Source organism: Taudactylus pleione, unplaced genomic scaffold (assembly GCF_031769625.1).
Source record: "Taudactylus pleione unplaced genomic scaffold, aTauple2 ptg000155l, whole genome shotgun sequence".
Lineage (NCBI taxonomy): Eukaryota > Metazoa > Chordata > Amphibia > Anura > Myobatrachidae > Taudactylus > Taudactylus pleione.
This window is the reverse complement of record NW_028284557.1, coordinates 1,148,644-1,175,110: the sequence shown is the minus strand read 5'-3', so window position 1 is coordinate 1,175,110 and position 26,467 is coordinate 1,148,644. Positions and strand designations below refer to the sequence as shown.

Here is a 26,467-nt window from a genome sequence, read left to right as displayed (position 1 = left end):
CATGACCATGTATGTATGTGTTCACATATATGGGTATATACATGTACATTTATATTTGCATATATCTTCATTTGATCATTATAGGTGATGTTAACACGTCCATATCCTCATTGTGCCAGGCAGCGATTCTGATACAGTATGTTGAACATAGATATGATTTCAACGTATGTAATGATTATTTGCTCATTATCTTGTAGGATGGGGCCAGATAGACATTGTCACCATTTCACTTATTATGTTTTTTTGTTTATTCATTTGTAGATCTATAAACTTGTGATTTGAAAGACACTAGTCTTGAAAAAGGTCATAAATTGGACCGAAACGTCGACACAACCAAATATGGTGTCTGACTTTAACGTCTAAAAGTTTTTTTAAGAAAAATGTCTCAATAAAATCAATAATTTTTAAGTGCCTTAATCTGAGAAATTCATAGATATTTCTGTTTTTTCCTTTATAGCTCCTCTCCCTGATGTCACATTGATATAATACATACCTCAGTGTCTTTCGAGGTGACTAAGTTATACAATATTAAAAACACAATCCAAATTCATCCCATAGTTTTTGTGTGATGCCGGAACAAACAAAATTTCCGCAAAAAAAAAAATGAATACATTTGTCTCCATAGTTCATATGGAGTACATTTATCCCAAACATTCTATGTACAGGCACAACTATTACAACTCTATTATAATTTATAAGTAGAGTTGCATAAATATATGACCCATTTCAACATGTAATGATGGGACTTATTTTCTTTTTTTTTGGTCCAACTGAATCAAATCTACTTCATTTAAATAATTCATTGTAGAAGCTGAACATAATTAAACCAAGTAGTTGCCATCTGTTTCTTTTCCCTAGGAACATTCCTGTGTTTTAAATTAAAGTTCATAAAGATGTATCCTTGGTAATGGTTATCCTGGGAAATGTTCATGTTCTTCAGTGCACAATAGATTTCAAGTTGCTCTGTTTGTTGCAATTGTCACACACTATTCTTCTCCCATCCTGCTTCTATGCTGCGGCCGGGCTCAGCCACACGGCGGCCCTCTATGGTTGTAACCATAAGCATTATTTACAGCGGCTGCTATGGGTAACAGATACTACGTTCAACTTCTATGATATTTATTCCATGCATAAGAAAGTCTGGGACTCTCACATGCTGCTGCAGCGACACCATATGGAAACAGTGTGTACTGTGCAGCGGTCAGACTGTGACAGAGATAACACACACACCGAGTAATACAGCTGCTGCATATTCATAGGCAATCATCACAGACATACACTCTCTCTACTGCCCCTATCGCAGCTGCTAGGTAATACACCCACACCATTGGCAGGATTTGTCCTCGTCATAGAGCGCGCTACGCTCCTGCCATTGGTGACTTACATTTGTGGGTGGGGGCAGATCTGAGAACTCCCCGTGACTGCACAGTTATTGGTGGAGATCGCTGTCTCGTCACACGTGTCCTACGTGTTACCGGAGCCGCCGTGATGCAGCATCAGCAGGTGTGACCGGGAGCCGGGGGATAGCATAATTGCTGTGAGCTGCGCCACTGATACTGCGGCGCCTGTTTGCTCTGGCCGCTGTACATCCGGGGATTCCAGCTGGGCAGGCTCTGGCTCTCCAGCTGTTGGGAAGTACACGTCTGTGTGCCCTGCCAGGAGCTGCCTGAGCATGCTGACACTTTTAGTCCCATTACAGCTGGAGTGGCACATGTTGCTTACCTTGGGCCTAGGTTGTAGCTTCTAATCCAGGCTGTGGAGAAATAGTTACACTCCTCAATGTGATCAAGACAAGGTGACACCAGATAGACAGGTTGATGTTGGGGTAGAATTACAATTGGGGAAGAGTCTAATGCTGCCCATCCATTACACGATGCGGGAACGATGGCACGATTACGACGCTAGTCGTCTCCCGCGGGGTGGAGTGCATACACTGAATGTTCAGTGTATGCAGATCAATCATCCCCGAACATGGCAACCTGACAGCGGTCGTCAGGTTGTCCGTCATGTTCGGGCGATTGATGTTAAAAACGATCGGTGCATGCTCATCGCTGGTCGTTTTTAACCTTTTACTGCCCGATTTGTGGGCGATTACCAAGCGATGTAGCGGTAACGACCGTCGTTATCGCTCCATCGCTACGTTTAATCGCCTAGTGGATGGGCAGCTTAAACCTGTGTTCCCAGCTGACCCACGATGAGATGGACCACACCTAGTGCAGTCCGTACACACCACACGATCTGGGTGACACCCAGCAGCTATTGTGACCATACAGTGTGAGATATGTCACAGTGTATTGGCCCCGATATCTGGCTTCCTCCCCTGAGGAGGAGACATTTCCCTATTTCTTCCCTGTGAAGGAACGGGAAGTGGTCGGCCACGCTATTGCATACACTGCCTGATGCGGCCGATTTGTAACTTACAAATATCACATCAGTCGGACATGCTGGACTATTCGGGATGCCTGACCAGTCCATATTTTTGGATTGGTTGTGCCCATATGCCAGTGATTCCCAACCTCTGTCCTGAAGGCACTCTAACAGTCCTGGTTTCAGTGATATCCATGGTTGAGCACAGATGGTTAAATCAAAATAACTGAGGTACTAATTAAGTCACCTGTGCTTAAAGGCCCCCATACATCAGAGATTGATTGCAGCAATCGTGCAATTTACAATAGATTGAAAAAGGAAAAGATTTTTATACACAATCGATTGCAAATTGCACGATTGCTGCAATCAATCTCTGATGTATGGGGGCCTTAAGTATGGTTATCCTTAAAACTTGAACTGTTAGTGTACCTTGAGGACTGTGGTTGGGAACCCCTGCCATACGAAGTACAATTATCTGGGTGATCTGCCAGTATTAAACTGATTGCCCAGATAATTGTATAATGCATGCCCAGCATTAGTTATGCACAAGATAATAGCGTAACATGGACATTGATGGAAATGGGCTCCCTCCTATGAAAACACTGAGGGGTAAATTTACTAAAGTGAGAGTTTTTAGAAGTGGAGATGTTGCCCATAGCAACCAATCAGATTATAGCTATTATTTTCTATAAGGCGCTAGTTAAATGTAAAGTAGAATCTGAATCTCCACTTCTAAAAACTCTCACTTTAGTAAATACACCCCTATATAGTGATTTGGGGGCTGAGGGCAAATTGATTTACTCAAAATATCTTATGAGACAAAGTTCTAGATACTGCAGTACAGTAATAGAGTGAACCTCGCACTGTTTTATTCTCTTACAGGACATACAGAATGTTCCCATTGACATCCAGACCAGCAAACTGCTGGGTGAGTAGAAGTAATACAGTGTGGGACATGCATAACGCCATGCACCTAGAATAAATAGGGCAAATAGATTTCTTAAAAAAAAAAAAAATTATTGCCCTTTATAAGATGCTTTATGAATAGATATGTCACAAAAACTGCTTACCAAAATATGTCACAAAAACTGCTTACCAAAATATGTCACAGCTGAGGCAAACATTAATGCCACTGTTCTCTCTGCTTTTATTTAAAGTTAGATGTATCAACTTTGGGCCTGACTCAGAAACTGACGCTAATGCAATCGCAGCTGTGATTTCACAAGGAATGTAGCTGCGAAAATATGCTAATGCCTTCCAAAGCTCAGCCGAGCATAAGGACACCCACTGCTGCCTACTCATATCCGTCCAACAATGTACAACAGCATAAACATCAGTAACATCGACTCACACTGACCAGTCACGCAGCATATAAGTCACTGCAGCTGTTCTGACACACAGAGAGCTGTCATGCTGCGATGGCGATCGCAATGGCTAATTTATACACGTCCATGAAACGGTGTTTAAACAGCCCGACACGCCTGCATTTTTTTTTTTTTAACCCCACCCAGTTACCACCCCCAAATGCTGACTTCTAGGCAATCTCTTTGTGAGTGATTCCAATGCATGAGAGTAATCACAATGCAATTGCAGCATTTCCATATGCGCATTGCAAACAATCGCTTGTTCTGCGAAAGTAACGGCATTGTGTCCGTCTCTGAATTAGGCCCTTTGTTTCTAGAGGTGCAATACTAGTGTCTGTCACTCGGTTGTATAGAAGTCACATTGCCATTTTCCCCTTGTACTGTCTCTTTTTGAATTTATTGAATTATTTGTGTGTTATATTGTAATTTTCTCTGTATGGTGCTACAGACGTTTTGTTAGGCCATATAACTAAAATATAATAGTAACCGTAGTTTCCTGCACAGTTTCCCAAATTGCTACTCTGTGCTGTAGGGGCACACTGACTCCTGCTTGGTTCCAGTCCCTTCCATGCATCATACCATTGTCCCTGTCACATGCAGCTTTGCTTTCACTAACACAATGATACAGAATCTAAATTTGTGACTCCTCAAAGTAGCCACCTTTTGCAGTTATAACCACCCAACGTACTCGTATTCTTTTTACAATGAAGGTCAAATATTGTTCAGGAAGTTGTTCCCAACACTGTTGTAGAAGTTCCCACAAATGTGTTATAGGTTGCTTTGCTTTCACCCTTCTGTCCAGTTCATCCCAAACCAGCTCGAAAGGATTTAAATCTGGACACTGCTGACCATTCTCTGATTTTCAGCCTACTGTTTTGTTCTTTCACTTGAAGGTAGTTTTGACATAGCCTGGAGGCTTTATCATTATCTTGCTGTAAGATGAACCCTTGACCAGCTAGGTATAGACCAATTAAAATGCTGCGGTTGGTAGTCCTTTTGGTTCAGGGCTCTAGTCACACTGTGCAAGTTTTGAACTCTGGATCCAGCAGAAGAGCCCCAGACCATCTTGTTTTATGTTTCAGAGTTTGTGGCACACAATAAAGAAACATCCTTTTACCTACTCGATGGTGTACAAAAACTCAGCGCAATGAACCAAAGATTTAAAATTTTATTTCATCCATAAGACATTCTTCCTGTCTTCAGTAATCTGCTGGTGGTGCATGCCCCAAGCAAGCCTTTTCTTCAGGGTCCATAGGGGGTCCACAGGGATACCATGGGGAAATGTGGTTAGAGTGATCCAGGCACCAAACAGTTAAGCTATCAGCTCCCAGGATGCCTCGGGGACTCCTCCACATATACCCCGTCCCTAGTGACAGTCATTCAGTTTTCCGATTGGTGCAGCAGGATTCAGACGCACCTTTATAACGGGGACTGCTCAGGCAGTCCCAAGCTTTTATTTTATGTTTTCTTTTTTCACTACAAAGGTGGTATGTTGTCCGCGGGTAACCACGTGGCAGTCCGTACCTCCGGCGGTTGGAGACCTGCCAGAGGTTGCTGTAGTGGGGCGACCGGTGCGTCCGCTCCCACACTAGACCACCGGAGCAAGTGAATCTGGCACCGGGGAAAGTGGCGGCGGCAATGTTTATAAAGTCAGGGCATCTGGGGAGTTAATACAACATAGTGGAGGTAGGCTCTCCTCGGCAGCGCCTCCCCCAGCCCAGACGCAGATCCAGCTGAGGTTTTCCCGCTTCTGGGTTGCTCCTACCCTCCTCTGTATATGAGACGACCAGCGACCACTATTCGTGCTCTGCTGAAGCTGCTGGTCTCAGGAGGTTTTGGGTCTAGTCTCCCTGTATAGCTGTACCCAGAGGCCAGGTTATACAGCGCTCAAATCCTAACAAACCTTGTGTTTTGAGTAGTTTTTTCAGAGCCAATTGCAAGTATATTGTATATGCATTGTATGTGACTTTTGCTAGCTCTGCTATATTTATATATTGCCTTTATTTTCTGTACTGTCAGTTATAACTATCACTGCTATTTCTCCTCAACCCTTTTCTACAGTTGGGATTTTTTTTTTCCCCTCTCTAAATCACATTGATACTTGAGAAAGCAATCACATTTACACTTATTTATTATGTCTAAAGGTAGGAGTAAACGGGAGGCTGAGGCCCCGGTGCAAGTTCCATGTAAAAGCTGTTTGGCGGGCTTGTCCCCTCAGGATTTTATACAGGATGGTTTGTGTGCTATTTGTTATAAAGAACTACCTCACCAGTCCAGTTTACCAGCCCCTGTAAAGGAGCCACCTTGGGTGTCCTCCTTGTCTCAGGTTATGACGCAGCTAGTGGACCGTTTGGCTACTCCCATGCTGCCTCCCTTAATGGGATACCCACAGCAGTTTCAGCCTGCTATGTTTGTACCCCCTGTACATCCTTCCTGGATGGTTGTTTATGCCCACTCTAGTCAGAGTACGTCTCAGCTGCTGCGTTTCAGCAAATGTTGCAGGCAAACAGACCGGTAGCCATTAAAGCGCCTAAGCGGATGATATAATTTTGTTAGTCCGTCCAGCATGTAGATTCAGATGCATCATCGGAGGAGCCAGATGATGTGCCGGGATCTTCTCCAGGGTCTATCTCAGGAGAGGAGAACCATCCTTCTACAGTGGATGTCCCTTCTTTGGTGAGGGCTGTCAAATCAATCCTAAATATAGAGGATGACAAGCCAGCTCCTAGGCCTAAAGCTCCAGTGTTTAAACTCCAGAAGTTGGTAAAAGCTGAGTTTCCTCACTGACTGAACTTTTGCTAGAAGCATGGAGTACTCCGGATAAACTGTTCCGTGTTACAAAAGATTAGCATCTTTGTATCCTTTCCCACCTACTGAATGTACAAAGTGGGAAGTCACTCCTACTGTGGATGCTCATGTGACGTTTTTAGTCAGGAGCGCTAGGTTGCCTATACTATCCGCATCTTCCCTTAAATATCCTACAGATAGAACACTTGAAAAATGTCTTTAATAAGTGTTTTCATTGTCTGGAGCTGTTACTCGGCCGGCTATGGCTGCGACCTGGGTATCCAATGCTGTTGAAGAATGGACGGGGACATTGGAAGACACTATACCAAATGCTGCCAGAGAACTGCTGACATATCTCCCACATACGGGAAGCGGCCTCCTATGTGGGAGAAGCTGTAATAGATGCTGGACTCCTGGCTTCTAAAGCATCAGTAGCTTTGGGTTGTTGCTTGTAGAGACCTTTGGTTAAGGTTCTGAAAAACAGATGCGGATTCCAAGAAGGCTCTGAAATCCCTGCCTTTTTATGGAAACATACTTTTTGGAGGAGAATTGGATAAGATAGTGGCTACTCTGGTAGCCTCAAGTTCTGCAGGTTTGTCATCAACAGCTACTTCAAAGCCTAGGCAGTCCTTTTTTCGTTCCTTTCGCCCTCAGGGAAGAGCAAAAGGACAGCCTTTCTCCAGACCGTCTAGTTCTCGCAGGACCATCAAGCCGTAAACTAAGAAGTCTTGGCCGGTCAGACGTCCAGCTTCCAAGCCGAGCGACAATGATCCGCCTGATGGGGCGGGCCTCCTCCTGGGGGATCACAGGGTGGGAGGCCGACTTCTTCATTTTGCGGACTCCTGGCATCAAACAACAACAGACGCCTGGGTCTGAGAAGTGGTCTCTCGGGGGTATACCCTCAACTTCCGGAAGCATCCTCCCCAGAAGTTCAGCGCAATGAACCAAAGATTTAAAATTGTATTTCATCCATAAGACATTCGTCCTGTCTTCAGTAATCTGCTGGTGGTGCATGCCCCAAGCAAGCCTTTTCTTCAGGGTCCATAGGGGGTCCACAGGGATACCATGGGGAAATGTGGTTGGAGTGATCCAGGCACCAAACAGTTATGCTATCAGCTCCCAGGATGCCTCGGGTCCTCCTCCACATATACCCCGCCTCTAGCGACAGTCATTCAGTTTTCCGATTGGTGCAGCAGGATTCAGACGCACCTTTATAACGGGGACTGCTCAGGAAGTCCCAAGCTTTTATTTTATGTTTTATTTTTTCACTACAAAGGTGGTATGGTGGTTCCCCGCTCGCGGGTAACCACGTGGCAGTCCGTACCGGTTGGAGACCTGCCAGAGGTTGCTGTAGTGGGGCGACCGGTGCGTCCGCTCCCCCACTAGACCACCGCAGTAAGTGAGTCTGGCACCGGGGAAAGTGGCGGCGGCAATGTTTATAAAGTCAGGGCTCAATGATCAATGATTTTTTTTTTTTTTTTTTTGTTCGACTCCCCCATTAGATTCTATCAAGGCTTTGGCACTCCTGGAGGCCATTTACTCCCTGCTGAGGGCAGGGGTAGTAATCCCGGTTCCTGTGGTTCAACAAGGAAAGGGTTATTATTCCAGTCTGTTTTTGGTTCTGAAATCAAATGGGTCTCATCACCCTATTCTGAATCTGACAACTCTCAACAGGTTTATCCGTGTACCCAAGTTCCATATGGAGTCTTTTTGGTCAATTATTCTGGCAATGGAACCTGGGGATTTTATGGCTTCCCTGGACATTCAGGATGCGTATCTGCATGTGCCTATTACGCCATCCCACCAACAATTTCTACGGTTTGCTGTGCTGCAACAACATTACCAATTCCAAGAACTGCCCTTTGGTCTGTCACCGGCCCCTCGGGTCTACAACAAAATAATGGCGGTTATGACGGCCCACCTCAGGCGTCGGGGAGTCAGAATACTGCCATACTTGGACGACCTCCTGATATTGGCACAATCTCCAGCTGTTTTACAACACCATCTCCAGTTGACCTTTGCCTGCCTACAGATGCACGGCTGGATTATCAAGTTCTCAGAGTTCAGCCACCCTTTATCCCACCGGTGGCACCTTTTGGCTTTGTCTTTGGTTCTAAAGGGCTACTGGCTCCTCCCCATTTGAACCTCTGATTTGAAGTGGTTGACAGCAAAGACACTTTTTCTCCTTGCTATCTCCTCTGCCCGCAGAGTCCCTGATTTGGCAGCGCTTGCCACTACCTCTTTTTTTGATTCTTCACCAGGATAGAGTTGTCCTCCATACACGGGCGGGTAACCTTCCTAAGGTAGTATCCTGTTTTCATGTAAATTAAGAGATTGTGGTTCCAGTCTTCAGACCTTTCTGTAGGTGAAACCTCCCTGTAGGTGAAACCTCCCTGGATGTGTTTCGTGCTCTCCGTATCCATGTGTATCGTACAAACTATTTTAGAAAATCAGAAGCTCTTTCTGTGTTGTATGGTTTTCACAAATGAGGCTGGCTAGCTAACAAACAAACTCTGGCTTGATGGCTGCGCATGATTATCTCTCAAGCTTACACGCACGCTGATCTCCCTGTTCCAAACACAGCGACAGCTCATTCTACTCGGTCTGTGGGGCCATCGTGGGCGTTTCAACGTGGTACGCCTCTGCTGAACAATTGTGCAAGGTAGCCACGTGGTCTTCTGTTCACACCTTTCTTAGGTTCTACGCCTTTGACACCTTTGCCTCTCAGGCTGCTTCCTTTGGGTGGCGGATTCTCCTTTCTGCTCAGGAGCGTCCCCACCCTTAGGGGAACTGCTTTAGGACATCCCCATGGTATCCCTGTGGACCCTATGGACCTTGAAGAAAAAGAGTTAACAAAGGTATGTCTACCATAACTTATTTTTTCTTGTTTTGCCATCTTAACAAAGACTTTTTACAGGACCATAGCTTCAAGTCCCACTTGACCTGTCAAACGTGCAGATGCAATCCTTCTCTTCACAGATGAAACTTAGACTTGCTTACTTCGACCAGTGTTAAGCTGTGCTTGAAGCTAAGCCACCTATCATGTAAGCTTTTGAGTTTCAGAAACTTGACTTCTGATTTCTGTTGTGGCTTTGGGCCTGCCAGACCCGTACCTATCGGAGTATCCTCCAGTTTCCAAGTTCCTTTTTATGGTGTATTAAACTGTACTCACGGACACCTTGGCTTTCTTTGCAATTGTTCTACAGGAAATCCATTGGTTTATCTTTCTCTGTTAATTACTTTTCTCCCCATTATGATAGCAATATACTACTACCTGCAGGGCAAATGTTGTGCAAATAATGTTTCAGAGGGTGTGATAGTAGTCTGTAATCAACACAAGTTGGGATACCTGTAGGAATTGTTTGCATCAACATTCAAGGCTATAAATTCTTAACCTATTACTTGTTCCCTGGAAAATGACTGTTCAAAAACTGAAATTGACATTATTTTTAGTGTTTGCTAACCTAAACTTCTTTTTTTTTATTTTCTTTTTAACCCCTAACAACAGTTTACCGCTTACCTTTTGTACCATCTCAGGTTATTCATTGGACTTTATTTGTTTCAATTTCAATTAAAAACTAAAAAAATTGGGTTGTTCTAGAACTTGTGGCTGGTAGTGTAGCTAGCTTGTAAAACTATATTCCCTACTTGCTTGGCACCAGTTTTTGTAAATGTCTTTCACTATTGGTGCATACACACGGTCAGATTTTTCTTCAGATCTGAATGATAACTATTTTAAAAGTCGTTCATATCTGAAAGAAAAATCCGACATGTGGGCAACAATGAACGATGCGCGTTCCCGTTTGTCAGATAACGATATCTGAAATGCTTGCAGTCAGTTTTGGACGCTTTCCATTCATTTTAATACAGTAAGAAATCGTTTGCGAATCGTTCATCTGACATATCTGACCGTGTGTATGCGCCATAAATTTTAAAGCTGACCTTTTTTTTTTTTTTTTTTTTTTTCCCAGATTGGTTGGTGGATCGGAGACATTGTACCCTCAAGTGGCAGAGCAAGGTACTGCAGATTAGAGATAAGATGAACCAAGCCCTGCAGGACATGCCAGAACATGAAGATATCAGGAATCTGCTGTCAGGAGCATGTGAGATACTGAATGGTGGAACATGTGGGATATGGCAGGAAATTAGGGGATGTGGGATATGGCAAGGAATGGAGGATTTATGGGATATATTAGGATACTGAGTCACTTGAACAGTTAATAGACCACTAAATATATCCCATAAGACAAATGCTTTTAGCAGTGAGAATGCAGAGTACTTTAATTTAGAATCCGTGACATCCCTGAGGCACGTTATAGTCTTGGTTATGCCTCTGCTTCCTAGTCGGGTCATAGACTGCATTCTACTAAATATTGGATCAGCTGAAAAAAAGAAAGACATTTTGATGTAGGTGATGGGAGTTCTTTATTAGATCCTAATAAAGTGGCACACCGAACTCAATTTTAACATTTCCAAGGCACACCATCTGTCCCCCTACAGAGAAAAACACGCACATTGGGACCCATGATGCAACAGGACAGGACGACACATGCACTGGCCCCCGCAGAAATCAAAATAAAACACATTGGCATCCATTGACAACAAAATAAACATATTGGCCCCCAAAGAAAACAAACCTAAAACACATTGGCCCCCACTTAAAAAAAAAAACCCAATCACTCTGGTCTCCACAGAAGGCAACATATTACACATTAGCCCTCACAGAAGCAACATATTACACATTGTCCCCACAAAAGGAAAAATACGTTGCCCCCATGTCACGGCTCGAGGTATTGGTAGGGATGGACCCAAACTGGGTTGAGATGCAGAGACACCAGGAGAGACTTGGAATTTAGATGGTTTAATGTAATTCCTTTGCATACAGTAAAATGAGGACTAAACGTGAGATGGTAATTATAGTCCTTGGTGCAGAGCTGCTCAACTGAAGACACTGTAAACAAAAGATAAAAGTCAGGGGGTACTGTGGCTAGGAATTGTAGAATTGAATACTGTAAAACTTGAAGAAGGATACCAATACTGGAGGGTAGTTGAGTATAACACCTGGATGGAGTATGCAGAATTGGTATATGAACTTGAGTCCGACTCCAGGACGGAGTATGCTGGATGGGATGAGCACTTGAATAGGGCTCCGGGATGGAGTGTGCTGCATTGGGTGAAGCACTTGAATAGGACTCCTGGATGGAGTGTGCTGGATTGGGTAAAGCACTTAGAATAGGACTCTGGGATGGAGTGTGCTGAACTGTGAGCAGGAGTACTCCTGACTGGAGTATACAGGAACTTGAGGCAGGCAAACTGGAAAGGAAACCAGCGAAGCTCAGGAACATAGGTCTTGCTGTAGCAAAGAGCACTATTGTACTGGCAATGAGACGGAGTCAGGGAAGGGCTTTTATACCCCTGGTCGGATGATGATTGGCTGGAGTAACTGGAGAGTGCTGCTGACTGGATGGATCTGGTCCACCTGACTTGATCTAAGATGGCCGCGCCCATGATCCGGAGGTCTGACACACTGAAGTGCATGGAAGTGTGGCTGGGACACCTAGGCAACAGCGGGGATGCAGGAAACCACCTTCAGGCATAGGTCCCATTCTGGATTCCACTGACAGGAGCGACCGGCGACTCAGCAAGGCGCGATGACATAAGCGCATGGGGAGATGCAGGGGTCTCAGCCGGAGGTCTCTAGCACTGTTTGTGACACCCCACATAAAAAAAATCACATTTCCCCCACATTGCATTGTCCCCAAAGAAGGCAAAACAATACATTATTCCCACATACAAAAACATAACCACACTGGTCTCTTCAGAAACTAAAATATTTGATAATGGGCCCTACCTGTCTGTGCGTGTCAGAGAAAGGTGCTCCCTGCCAGTTAGCCACTGAAGCGGGTGCAGCGAAAGCCTGTCATGGAAGACTTCTCACTGCACAGTAGTGAGCACTGTGCGGGCGGGATGGCATTGCGGCGATCGTGACCTATGTCATGCCGCCACGTTTCCATTTGGTCACGTCCCGGCCAGCGGCTGAGCCAGGCTTAAGAGTCAGCGCTGCCAGGACCAAAAATTATGGGGTTTTACACTGGGCACGGGATCTCCACCTCTTCTCCAGCGGCACACCTGGAAACCGCTTGTGGCACACTACTTGAAAACCGCTGTCCTAAGGGATGGAAGATGTAAAGTGACATGGGCACTGTAATGTAGATGATGGGGTGGCATACAACAATGTTTTGACTAGGTTAGCAGAAAGTCATCATACATATGAAACTATAAGATGCAGAATATTTGGGTCGGTGCTGGGTATTTATATGTGTTATTTCTTATCACAGATATAAATTACTTCCACTGCTTAAAAATTGTTGAGATTTTAAAGGCAACAGAAGCAGCTAGCAAGAACCTGTTTGGACGATATTCCTCCCAGAGAATGAAGGTAATATAGATGACTAATTATTATTTATTGGATAACTGCTGCCGTAAATGATAAAGATATTACAGGTCATCTAGGAGTTCCATGGCTATATAAATTCACAAAGCTGCTGGACGAGGACAGCCAACATCCCAAGACTATCTACGCTTTCTGATATGATACATGCTGTGCTGTGAACCCACCGTCAATCTGTACCCTCAGCACAATGGCAGTTTGCAGTAATAAATCACTTTTTGCATTAGCTCTCCTGTACATAAGTCAAACAACATTTTTATTCCTTATGAACCTTCATCAGCCTATAATTTTTTTCGTTATACAAATGCAAGTTGACTTCTCATATCTATAATAATTTACATGATGTGGTTCAGTATTGTTTATCAATTACAAGTGTTCCTAATAGGCACTGAAGTGATGCCGTCAAATCTCAGCCAGCCTACAGATCTTATTTTTCACCAATTACCATCACTTTTATTTATTGCAAATCAACAAATGGAATTTAAAATAAATTATTTCTAGGTGCTAAACAAAATAAACTATAACCTAAAATGTATTTTACAGTAATAAAACATATGTTGCTAGAAATAGCTTCACATTTTAAAATTAGAAAAAATACAAAACATTGAGTTTAGAACGGAATCTGCACTCATAAATTAAAGCTAATTTTTGCATATGGTTTCCAATACTTTGTTATATAGTAACATCATAAATACTTAAAGACCTAGAAAAATGTTCAAAACAAAGGTTACATCTGAGACACCACCAATGCTAATAAATGTATTTCTGCAGCTGAAGTAGTTTGATATTATGTGCAGATACAAATATGTTATTCCACAGAACTTGTTCATTAATACTAACAGGGGTTTTGCACTTTCAACTATAGCGCCAACAATGCGCAGCCAACCAGTGTTGGGGAATTGTCAACTTTCTATGTTAAGATTTTAATATGGTGTTTTTTTGTTTTTTTTAACTTCTATCCTAAGTGCCATAGTTATGATATTCATAAGCTAAAATATATAAAATTATGAACAAAATATTGAAAGATAATTAAAAATATATGGATGGACATGATCTAAAATTACCTAGAACAGACTACTTCTATATTATAAAAACAGAACAAATTGTCCCTCTCTAATGTGTGTAGCAGATTAATCTGAAGACAGAGAGTTCTCCATTTAGCAGGACATCAAAATGATAAACTCTTGTTATTTTAAGGAAGTGTCAGCAGACCGGCTAAAGACATTTGGAGCAGAGTTGAATTTATTTGCAAATCTATTGAAAAGGACTGCCATATTTGTAGTCTACAGTGGATAACAAAAACTAAAGCAGCCTTAGAGCCTGTTTTAATGACTGATTTTGATGGCATAGTTAGCTGTATTGCGAAACCACAGTCAGCAATTTTACAACATATAGACATGGGATGCGGTTAACATCCCTGGGGAGGGGATTTCGGCAGTCAGAATGCTGGCGCCAGAATCTCGACACCTGTCAGAATCCCGGTGTCAGCATCTTGACCGCCGGAATCCTGAAGGTAAGTAGTGGGGTTAGAGTTAGGGCTAGGCACTAAAGGGAGATTTGGATTAGACACCAAAGAGTTAGTGTTAGGGTAGGGATAAGGGGAGGGTTAGGATACTGACATACAAAGTGTTGGAATTCTAACCCTATTGGGATTCTGACTGCTGGGATCCTGAACGCCGGCATCCCGTACCCAACCCATAAGCCATATAGCATGCACTTCTAAATTGCAGAATCGCAGCCGTAGCAAACTTCACTGGCTTCAGCTGCGTGAACCCACCGGCCTTCCTGAGTGAAGGTTACTCAGATGACCGATTGTCACGCAGAGTGATACGATGGCTGCGTCCTCTGGTACTGCTGCCATTCACAGAAGCCGGCAAAAGGCATCTATTTATAAAAGATGCCTCGAGCGGCATTAGTATATTATTGCACAGTAGCAGCAGCCAAAGACGCAGCTACTTTGCAATAGTGTACAACTCTGCTTCAGGCCCAATGACCGTTCAGGGAATACAGGAAAGGTTGATGGCTCACAATGCCTTAATGCTTCAATCACACCGCATGGTTTCTCTATGCAAAAGTAGGTCAATTCCAACTTCTAAATACAAATGTAATATACTGTAGATCAATAAGCACCATATGGTTTTAAACTGTACTGATGCGTTTCTTATTTGAATCGGGATGCAGTCAATAGGTCGACAATTATAATGTTATGTCGACTGGCAACATTTCTACATTCAGAATGTCAGCATAAGGGTTAGGATGCGGCAGGGTTATGTTTAGCCTGGGGTGGCGGCACTAGAGCTGTGGCTCCAAAACTTTCGCGACTCGTGGCACCCTAATTGTCAAAGAAATTTTTTGCAGCACCCCTAGGCCAAGAGGGAAGATTCAGTTAGCATTGAAGTTCAATTAAAAAAACAAAAAAATAAGCGATGTTCAATAATAACTTCTTATCTTGAATGAATATCCCCCTAAAAGTTGCCATTTGAGATACTAATTAAAACATTAATTACAGAAACAATATAATCCTATGTCATTACCCCAGTGACTTTATGCTATTGCCCCCACAGAAATTCCCAACACATGGGCTCCATACTGTCATGCCACATAGATATGCCCACACAATTGTGCCCCACATGACCCCACAGAAATAATCCACATGCCCCCACATTGGCCCATTAGTACAGCTTATTCCATCAATGCTCCTTTACCTCCAGTGCCTCTTTATGACATTGCCCCCACAGAAATGCCCCATATGGGCCTCATAATGTAGTGCTTTTCCACTTGGATATGCCCCCACAGGTGTGTGGCTGCTGCAGCCTGTGCTGTTGTGCCATATACAGACTCCGGGCAACCTTGCTGACTGCATTGACTGACGGGGGTGGTCTTTTTATGCAGGTGCACTGTGCACATAGCCCCGACACGAAAGAGGAGGACGGTCGTTACAGTTTAGAATCAGGTCAGCTGCGGCCAACCTAATAAATTGCAATTTGGGACCGGACTAGACTACCAAGCCGCGGTACCCGTGCAAGTGCTCTGCGCACCCCAGGGCGCTGCATTAGAGGGAGGGTTATGGGAGGAATACTCACCAAAATTCTTCAGCATGGAAGGTACCATACAGGGGGGCACTGTGGGGAATATTGGAGGGGGGGCACAGTGTGACATATAGTGAGGCAAGCTGTCAATTTTATTGGAGGACCCAACAACTTAGTTGCCCTGGGTCCCCACAAGCCTTAATTTGGCCCTGATGATGTTGACATGATGACCATGTCGAGATGGTGAATGTCAACATTATGACTACCAACATAATTTGTCATACTGCACCCGGTGAATCGTAGTTCAGTGTCTTCAAAGAATATACATTTTTGTAAAAGAAACCTAAACATATGCAACAAGCCTTCAAGCCTCCCCCATCCCAAAAAAACCCACACAAAATGCACAGGAAAAGCCAACTAACTCTAGCCACAAATGCTGTGATATTGACAGCGGTATCGGACAATTGGCCTGATATCGCAGTGTGTGCTGGTCTAAATTAGATCGATGTCTGACAGCAAGCTCACAATGGATTTGTATATTATCTGGAATGTTGGTAATTTTTTGTAAAATCGGCCCGTTAAACCAGAGATGTGGTTGCTTGGATCATGCACGCAAAGACCGGATGTTGTCTAATTTGGCCAGCTCCATGTCTGGCCATCATCACTCATACTTCAAGTGAAGTACATTTTTACAAAGTGTGAAAAATACTACTTTGTGTAATCTACAGTACAGTGTGTTCAGTGAACATTTTTCAATCTATATTATAATATCTAATGTTTAGTATTTCACTATACAGAGCTTGTCCTAATGTTTTGTCTCTCCTTACAGGACTGGCAGGAGGTGATATCGCTTTACCAGGCTGATAATACCTATCTTGGTAAAAGTTTGAGCTTGTTTTCACCATTGTGCTCTTATTTTATATACAATATCTTCTATATGAACTAGTCAAGGTTCAATATTCTTTTTTTAAGCAGGAATCTGAGAACCTTGTTTGAACATCACAGAATTGGGGCAGAAAGTAGATTTTTGCCTTTGAGGTTGTACCCTTTCCTTAAAGGCATTTGAAAAACGTTATGGTATACAGAGCTATTAATGTTACAGCACCTAGCTCTACTCTTTATACGTACATACATGCATGTTCACATTCTAGTTTTGGAAATGCCCTAGAAAAATTAGTCCGTGCCTACTCATGCAGAGTCTAAATGGAAATTAGCTTGGTAGAAAGAGTGAGAATCCCACCTAAAAAGTCCATCAGTTTAGCACACCTTAATGTTTGTTTTTTTTCTTCTCAGTCTTCCTCAGTTTAGAGTAAGTCTTAGAGTAAAGGAACATCAAAACTACCTTTATCACATGTCACTTTTGTGTTCATAAATGCCTGTAGTACATTGGTGGAAATAATCCTAAAAGTGCACGTGGAAGGTGAAGTAAAAGGCATCCCACTTATAGTATAGGCCAGGACCTGATTGCAATAAAATGCTATGCAGCCTCTGCTTGACTCTTATTTACATAATCTTGTGCTACAAATCAATATCTTGTCTGCATGCAGGTGCATTCATTCCCCTGATAGGCAGTTAGCAAGGAACACTCCAGTTTGCCCAGCTCCTCCTGTCAGATATTACACACAGTGCAACTCCGCATACACAGCTATTTGCACACACACAATCAATGTGGGTAAAATAGGACACTGTTGCATTGCAATAGGTACAAATGGCATATTTGGGCAGCACAGATGGTGTAATGGTTATCATTACTGCCTCATAGCACTGAGGTTGTGGGTTTGATTTCCACTATGCCCCTAACTGTGTGGAGTTTGTATATTCTCCCTGTTCTGGCGTGAGTTTCCCCCAGGTGCTCTGGTTTCCTCCCACACTCCAAAAATATACTGGTAGGTTAATTGTCTCCCAACAAAATTTAACCCTAGTGTGTAAGAATGTACATGTGGTAGAGAATATAGATTTTCAGATCCACTGGGGCAGGGACTGATGTGAATTGCCAAATACTCTCTGTAAAGCACTGCAGAATATGTGTGCGCTATATAAATAACTGGTAATAAATAAAATAATAATTTGCACACACCCTTATCACGATCACAAATGTCACATCAGCACTGTATAACGTTTGTATAATGTGATTGCACCAGTCTGTTATATTGTAACAGGAAATCCCAGTGACATCCCGACCCCCAAAAATCAACATATCCCTAGAGTTTACTACTGAGACCTTCAGTCATATATTTCCTATATTTGGGATAACTATAGCCACATTTCACAATCTTTTTCTAAACTTGCTTGAATATGCAAAAGTAATATGGGGAAAAATATATCTATATTTATTTTCAGTATCCAAAATAAACCTCTAAATGTTCAGAAGATCATATAAAATTTGCTTGGGTGGAATAGGATATGAATGTCATTTCTAGCAAAAACAAGGTAGCACAAAAGCCTGCCATAGATAGGTAAAGCAGTTGTGGTTCTGAGAGTGATCAGATTTCTCTCTCTTCCCTAGCGGAGAGTGGCAGTCTGTTGGTGCGCAGTGTGAGCTATGAGATCCCAGCTTTGAAGAAGCAGATGTCTCGGTGTCAGCAACTGGTAGTAGAGAGTGAGCGTCGAGCAGAAGAGTGTGTGCATGGGACAGCAGAGCAGCGTGAGCAGTATTATAGCAGCTGTAAACGCTATGGAATCAGTGTGAGTGCATCTATCACTGAACAGTTCCATTAATAATCCTGCCTACTTTCTGTAAATCTCCCTTTACAAGGAGTCCTTCCCAGCATGTCCTTCACTGCGGAGACTGACAATACCCGGGAAGCTCTCGATGATCAATTTGGTAGCTTTCAGCCAACAAGTCACGGCAATCTAAACATTAGCAATTCCAGCTGGTTGGTCAGAAGGAAATTTCTGGTCTGTAAGCAGTAGGTACCCTGTGTTCTAGTTGGGTAGCTTGTGTGCTAGATTACAGACATCCAGCCTGTCAGCTGAACAGCCAGCTTTGGTTTGCCCTCACTTTTGGGACAATATTACCCACATTCATTCAGCAGCTAGACTGAATAACCAGACTGAATCAAAACTAACCAAATTGATTGTACTGTTTTAGTTACTGTATATTACAGATAACTTAAACCTCTGTGCAATAAAACCTGTGCGTATATTGCTATAGTGCACATGTTGCCATTTCTGGGTGGAAGCAATATTAATGAGCATATGCAGCTTATCAGTCATGTATAATGGTTCAATGTAGACAGTGACTTCCTCCTTTGTGTGTAGGCCACAGATTGTGTAGTTATACAGCAGAAATATGATTACTTTTCATTGGTTTGTCAAATACAAATGGTGATCATGTTGTGTGTATTAGAAAGAGTGATGTATTAGAAAGAGTGATGACTTACAAACTGATTTTTGCTATACAGCTACACATGGTGAATCCCTATCTCTTTTATCACCAATAGGAAACTGAAAGGTTTGCAAATACTGTATTTCACCCCATCACTTGTATTAAAGATAACACATTTCACAGATACTGTATGTTTGCTGACCCACCGGTTGCCTCTCACTATTGTGGAAACTCAGTCACTCCTCTTGTTTTCTAGCCATACATCTGCTCTCCCATTTCTCTTCTACACAGGGTGAGGATGTACACAAGGAACTTCAGATGTTGGTTTGTGATGTCCCGGCAGTGCTAAGACAGGTTGCAGTAGACACTGCTGCACTCTTGCCTGCAATCCATTTGTATCAGGCCTGTGTGACATTTGTCTGTGACAGGTAAGAATAGGTGTTACTCAGAGATATGGGGGAAGGGGTAGACAGCATGTATTATGTTAGTATAAATAGGTTATCCAACTTCAGCTGACTTTTTAGTAATGATTGTCTTCTTGATAAATTTACATTTTTTTTCTCTGACTTTTCAACCATGTGTTTTATCATCAGTCAGTGTTGTATACATTTGTCACTAGCAGGTACAGTATGTTCTGTGTTGTCTTTGGAATGTTACAATGTATTGCGCCACTAAAAAGGGCCCTTTCGTACTTCTAAAACAACACTGGCCTTTTCTACAAATAATGTACCATGGAACTATTGCTACAAATGCCAAGGTGACAAGCTACTGATTGCATAGATAGCCATGTACCAAAAAGTGTGGTTCCTTTCATATGTGCAGAATATTACAGCTCTAAGAATATATTGCAGGATAGGGAGAGTTGGGAATAATTTCTCTCACTTACTTGAGCTCCCCAGAACAGGCTCTTGCCCTTCTCCGGTATGTGCAGGAACGTGGAGACACCACTGTGTACGAGTGGCGCACCGGGGAGGCCCCACAGACAGTAGAGCGGCCAGAAGTGAAGGAAGTTGAGGTTTCCCAGTGCACAGGGGATACAGATGTAAGTAAAGTGAGTGCTATGCACCTTTATGGATACTGTTGACATGAACCTTTTTAACTTTTTTTTTTTTTTTTTATATATATATATTTTGTCAGATTGACTGGGGAGACTTGGGATTGAATGTAGATACTTCAGCTCAACCGACTATAGAGGAGATAGACTGGGGCATTGTTTCAGAGTCTGAGGTAAGCTGCTTCTTCTTTGGAATGAAATGGATTAGGGGAGTGTTAATCATGTATGAGATGTTCGCTAGATAGACCACATCTCGCGTGGATCCTTTATCTGCTTTGGGAATGTTAATAATTGTTTCTATTCAGATTAATCTATGCCTTTTCCCATGTATGTCTATATTTCACATCTGAAAATACACCATCTGCCCTATAACATTAAATATTGCACTTTAGGGCACGTGAGATACATTTTACATAGTTGCCTGCGAGAAGTGCTGCTTTATTTATTGTAATGTTTGCTCACAATCCTCACCAGAGTTGGTGACCATCTTCTCATGAATGACAGCAATGCAGAGGAGTGAAAGAGAAGTGTGCATTGGGAATAATGTGTTTTGTGTTCTGTTTTCAGGCTGTAGGAGCAGACGGTATAATGTGGCACACTGAAGAGACTGGGCCTGTGGAAATAATCACTGTGCTGAAAGATGGCCTTGATGGTGAGATCTAGAAGTGAAGACAATTGAAGAAGGACAGTTGACATGCTTTTATGTTGATTCTAGTTATTTTAGTAACACAGTATTAGCCCTCTAGTGAGTCTTTTACTGGATATGGGAGATCCCCATTATCCTGGGAGTAGTGCACAATATTGCATGGTACATATAAACACTTCTGGGGAACACAGATTAGTATTATATGGGGTCTCCTGCATGGTTTAATGTCAGTTTTACTGGAGAATGCATGTTTCATTGTTCTGCTGGGGGATACTGAAAACTAAGATGTCCGTTTTCTTGAGAGAAGATAGATGGTATAGTGTCACCGCTCCAGTGACACATGAATGCTTTAGTCTTCCCCTTCTTTTTTTTTTTTTTTTTTTTTTTTTGGAATAAAGTATTCTTTATTAATTTTTTTTATCATTTGAAACATATACAAAATAAAACACACACAATATACTGAATTAACATTCCACATACAGTATTGTTAGTCAACAAAATAATATAAAATAAATAGGGAGATCACAGTATAAACCAATATCAGATCAACCTTCTAAAATAAAGCTAAGTCCGAGGGAGTGCATATCTCGACTCTGCTTTACGGGCAAGGTACAAATATCGCTCATGTTCCACAGTAGCATTAACTAAAGAAACCCACTCCTGAAATTTAGGCCCACTAGGAGCCATCCATGAGTGAGCCAAACAGACTTTTGCCAGAGCACATAAATGAATAGCATATTGAGTGCTATAACGGTCCAGCTCATCATCTTCTCTAGTCCCCAAACTACAGAATTTCAGTGTAAGTACTGTAATGGGAATACTGATGTGAGACATAGCAGCCTTTACCTTAGTCCAAAAAACCTGAATCACCGAACATTCCCATCATAATGCCAAAATGTGCCCTGCATAATACCACATTTAGGACAGAGATCAGACTGTCTACCTCCAACACGTACCAATCTCAAAGGGGTTAAATATGTTCTATGTAAAATAAATAATTGTATCTGCTGAAAACGTATAGACGCAGTAGCCTTGCATGGAAACCTTAAAGCTGATTTCCACTCCACATCACTTAAAACACCGACCATATATTCCCAATCACTACGTAGTTTGGTTAAACCATTCCCATGATGCGATGACATCATATAATAATATACAATTGGCACTGACTTCCGAGGACCTAAGGGTAACACAAATTCCTTTACTGGAGAATTGGAAATAGAAGGAGGAACATCCTGAAATTGGGCATTTAGGGCATGTCTGAGGTGCAAAAACCTATAGAAGTATGTAGCCGGAAGATTAAATTCTTCCTTCAATTAAGTAAAAGATTTCAAAACCCCATTTAAATATAACTGTCCCACTGTACCGATACCTCTTTTATCCCAAACCTGTTTAATAGAAAGAGTGTCAATTCAGAGAAACGACGCGAACACCACAGGGGGGTGTCCGGATCAATCCCATCAAACTGTACCAGTGCATGAACCTCAAATCATATCCTAATTGTGGGGCAAGTAGGGGAGGACTACTCCTAGAAATCTTACCACTTGACAAGGCCTGCAGTGGGGTATGTCCCGGCTTTGCCCGCGACCCAAAGACCGTAAGTAAGGAGTCAGCATGGCTGTCCTGCAACCAAGACCGAACATGAGCCAATTTTGCAGCATAGTAGTAGAATCGAAAATGCGGAAGGGCCATACCACTATTCACCCTGAATCTAGTGAGAACATAAATTTTCAATCGGGGCCTCTTACCTGCCCAAATAAGAGAAGAAAGCATACTATTTAATTTCCAAAATATAGATGCAGGAATATATATAGGGGACTTTTGCAATATATAGAGAAATTTGGGTTGCAACACCATTTTTATCAGGTTCACTCTGCCCATTATTGTAAGAGGAAGCTTAGTCCAGGAACTAATCTTCTCCCTCAAATAAGAGAACAACAGCATTCATTTCAAATCTATAAAATCCCCTGTTCGATTAGATATCCAGACCCACAGACATTTAAATCTAGAAACCCAACAAAGAGGCAAAGGCATCTCAGGAGCAACAGGAGGAGCGCCCCTCAATGGTAATACAGGTTGAGTCTCCGATATCCAAAATGCTTGGGACCAGGGGTATTTTGGATATTGGAATATTCTGTATTTTGGAATAATTGCATACCATAATGAAATATCTTGGGAATAGGACCCAAATATACACACACAATGCATTTATGTGTTATATACACCTTATACACACAGCCAGGTAATTTTATACAATATTTTCAATAATTTTGTGGCTCAAACAAAGTTTGTATACATACATGAAATACATTTATGTTTCATATACACCTTATACACACAGCCTGAAGGTAATTTTATACAATATTTTAATAATTTGTGCCTTAGACAAAGTTTGTACATTGAACCATCAAAAATCAAAGGTTTCATTTTCATAGTCATGCTAAAAAAGTTCTGTATTTCAGAATATTTGGATATGGGAGACTCAACCTGTATAGAAGATTTACCCCAATTAGTAACAAGGCCGGAATAGTCGCCAAAGTCTGCAAATGCTTTGAGAACCACGGGCATGGCCTCCCTATAATCCTTAAGGAACAAAAGTAAATCCTCTGCGTACAAAGCTATTATATCAACTCTAGTCCCCAGCTGAAGTCTCACAACATCAGAATGAGCCCGCAGAATACATGCCAGTGGTTCTAATGCTAGGGCAAAGAGGGCAGGGGATAATGGACAACCCTGTCTCGTACCGCAAAATAATGAAATTGGAGGGGAAATAAAACCGTTAACAACAGAAATTCTAGCACTGGGTCTATCATAAGTTGTACCCATTTGAGGAAGACAGGCCCCACCCCCATACAGCGCATAACCTCCCACAAATGGGGTCATTCCACTGAGTCAAAAGCCTTTGCCGCATCTAAAGAGACAACAACTGAATTTGCTTCCTGCTCACGAGATGCCTTCAAATGAGTGTAAAGACATCTAATATTTATTGAGGTAGATTTACCTGGCATGAAACCGGTCTGATCTGGATGCACTAAAGAGGTAATAATCTGATTAAGTCTCAAGGATAACATTTCTGCAAGTATTTTGGCATCGGTAGGAATCTGTGATATTGGTCTGTAGACATCAGGGAAGTTAGGATCCTTCCCAGGCTTACGGCAAGACAATAATGGCAGCCTCCAACATAGAGGATGGAAACACACCTTCCTCATATAAATCATTAAATAACTGAAACAATCTAGGGATAAATATCCCAGCATGTTTTTTATATAATTCAATTGGTATTGAGCCATTACCCGGGGCTTTGCTACCAGGGAAGGACTTGATCGCAACCTCTATCTCCTCCAGGGTGAATGTGGCATTAAGAAAGGCTTGTACCTCAGGTCACAATGAAGGCAACCTAATATTAGCTACATAAGACTGCAGTTCGGCCATGGAACAGGACAACATAGAACTAGATATAACCTTATAAAAAGTGAGAAAAAGGTCAGCTATATCCGGAGTAGTGGTAACAACCGTACCATCAGGACGCACAAGCTCTAGCCTTTCTCTTCTTAGGGAAGCTATGATGATTCATAATATTAGGGAGAATTAATAATCCTCATCTTCTGGGGAAGTCGCTCTGTGGTCCCTTTTTCTTGGGAATGCTCTTTGGTTGGAAGACATGGAATAGTTAAGTCTCAGGCTGGATGTCATTGGGATTTCAGTCCAGATCTTTGGCTCACTGGATGGCTGACTCTTATTCTTCTTTCAAGTTTACTTGATTAGTGGGGTAACTATTGAAACATGGTATTTTTCTTATTAGAAATATTGACTTAATATATTCGGCTTAGTTGAGTCTTGCAGTCCCATTTCAGTCTGTCCGTGTGGGTAACTCCTGCTATCATTTTTCACAGTCCCTCCAGGTGTGGCACGGGGATCTGATGCGCTCACTGTCCTGGAAAACACAGAAACTCGAAATCAGTTTGTTGATGAATTAATGGAGGTACCTGCTGTTATTGTTCATTTGGACTTTTCTGTACTTATAATTTTACTCTCCCAGCATCATGATTTCTGTTTCTTTAACACATTTTCAAAACTAGGTTTTTGCTAACTAAAAGTAAACGTTGTTATCTGCAGGTCTAATGTGTTTATTTTTGTTTCATTCTTGTGCTTTGTCTTCATTTCCCTTGTAATACTTCTAAGCCTTGTCCCCCAGCTCAATTTCTTTGTAATCTTCTCCCTCTCATCGATCTGTAATATTTTTCTACTTCCCAGTTGGAGCTCTTCCTGTCTCAGTGGCTCCAGGATCTAGATGGCGATACTGATATTGTCACTGTCACACAGTTCCAAGCAGCTCCACCCATTTTGCAGGGACAAAACCGGCATAAGGTGGCTGCCATGCTGTCACTGGTCCGAGGTCTTATTAGCCGCTTGACTGATGTCAGAATGCGCCATCTTTTCCTGATTCTTGCATCTCCGCGGTTAGTATGTCTATTTTGCATGTATAGGTGTGTCAGTTACCTTATTCATTAGATCAAGAAGGGTCATGGAAAAGCTGGGTTACATGTCATGTGACATCTGTTATAGGTATGTGGATCGTGTAACAGATCTACTACGACAGCGCCTGAAGCAGGCCGAACTCTTGGAGAGGAAGAGGGAGGCCTGGTTGGAGAGAGGAAAATTAGCAGAGGAGGAGAGGGAGAGCCTACAGCCAAAGTTGTTGCTTCTTCAGGAGAGAAGTCGTGAACTTCAGAAGCAGGTGAATGTTGGGACATATTATCAGGATTGTGGAAGAAAATATAAATGAGATTCAAAGAGGAGGGGAAGAAAAAGGAGGATGCTGTGTGGATAAGTGTCTGCAAGTTGGGGTGGTTGGTTCTTCAAGAAGCAGCTGGACCATAGGCAGGAGCTGTATAGAGGCAGGACCCTTAGTCCACGAAACTGCATGTTGTAGGCTGCCATCAAATTGAGAAGATGAGGATAAAAACAGTTTAGGGGCAGATAAGGGTAGAATCAGCTCTTCACATGCCTCTATTTTGTTGCAGATTGAAGCAGACCTATCTCGGAGGTATAACAACCGCCCTGTGAAACTAATTGGTACTGGACTTTGATCATCATCATGTGGCTTCAGACTCAGGACTGGTTTATACATTAAAGCAAAATTTCTATAAAGTGTTTGAGAGTGTGTTATGCTGCCTTTTTAGTGCCACCACATAGAAATGACAGTACACCCTCTTATTTCTCAATTCTGTATGATATTTTTTTTTTTTTGCCATGATGTGGATGGCACATTCCATCTCCCTCCCTATTCTCCTTTATATTATCACACTGTGTGATGCACGCCTTTCTCTTCTTCCTGACTCCCTAATTACATCCCATCAGAATGACGAGTGACCTGTCACTGCTCATTATTGTGGCTGCTCGTTATCTCAGTACTTGGGGGGGTAGCTGCACCCTCCAGC

At 42.4% G+C, this 26,467-nt stretch overlaps 1 protein-coding gene across 3 annotated transcripts; it reads left to right on the top strand.

Moving 5' to 3' along the window:
- Positions 1-1,396: 1,396 nt before the first annotated feature.
- On the top strand, positions 1,397-26,182 carry CDK5RAP3 (CDK5 regulatory subunit associated protein 3). Of its 3 annotated transcripts, none has more exons than XM_088474569.1 (14): positions 1,397-1,503; positions 3,250-3,295; positions 10,490-10,621; positions 12,857-12,957; positions 16,828-16,876; positions 18,505-18,683; positions 19,618-19,754; positions 20,218-20,368; positions 20,464-20,553; positions 20,948-21,032; positions 24,920-25,008; positions 25,281-25,486; positions 25,593-25,764; positions 26,051-26,182. In XM_088474569.1, exons 1-14 carry the CDS (start codon positions 1,489-1,491, stop codon positions 26,114-26,116), a joined length of 1,518 nt encoding a protein of 505 aa, XP_088330695.1. In that variant the 5' UTR covers positions 1,397-1,488; the 3' UTR covers positions 26,117-26,182. The 3 variants fall into 3 exon arrangements, with proteins under 3 accessions (XP_088330695.1, XP_088330697.1, XP_088330696.1); XM_088474571.1 differs by lacking the exon at positions 1,397-1,503 and adding an exon at positions 1,518-1,537; XM_088474570.1 differs by lacking the exon at positions 1,397-1,503 and adding an exon at positions 1,776-1,795.
- Positions 26,183-26,467: the final 285 nt, after the last annotated feature.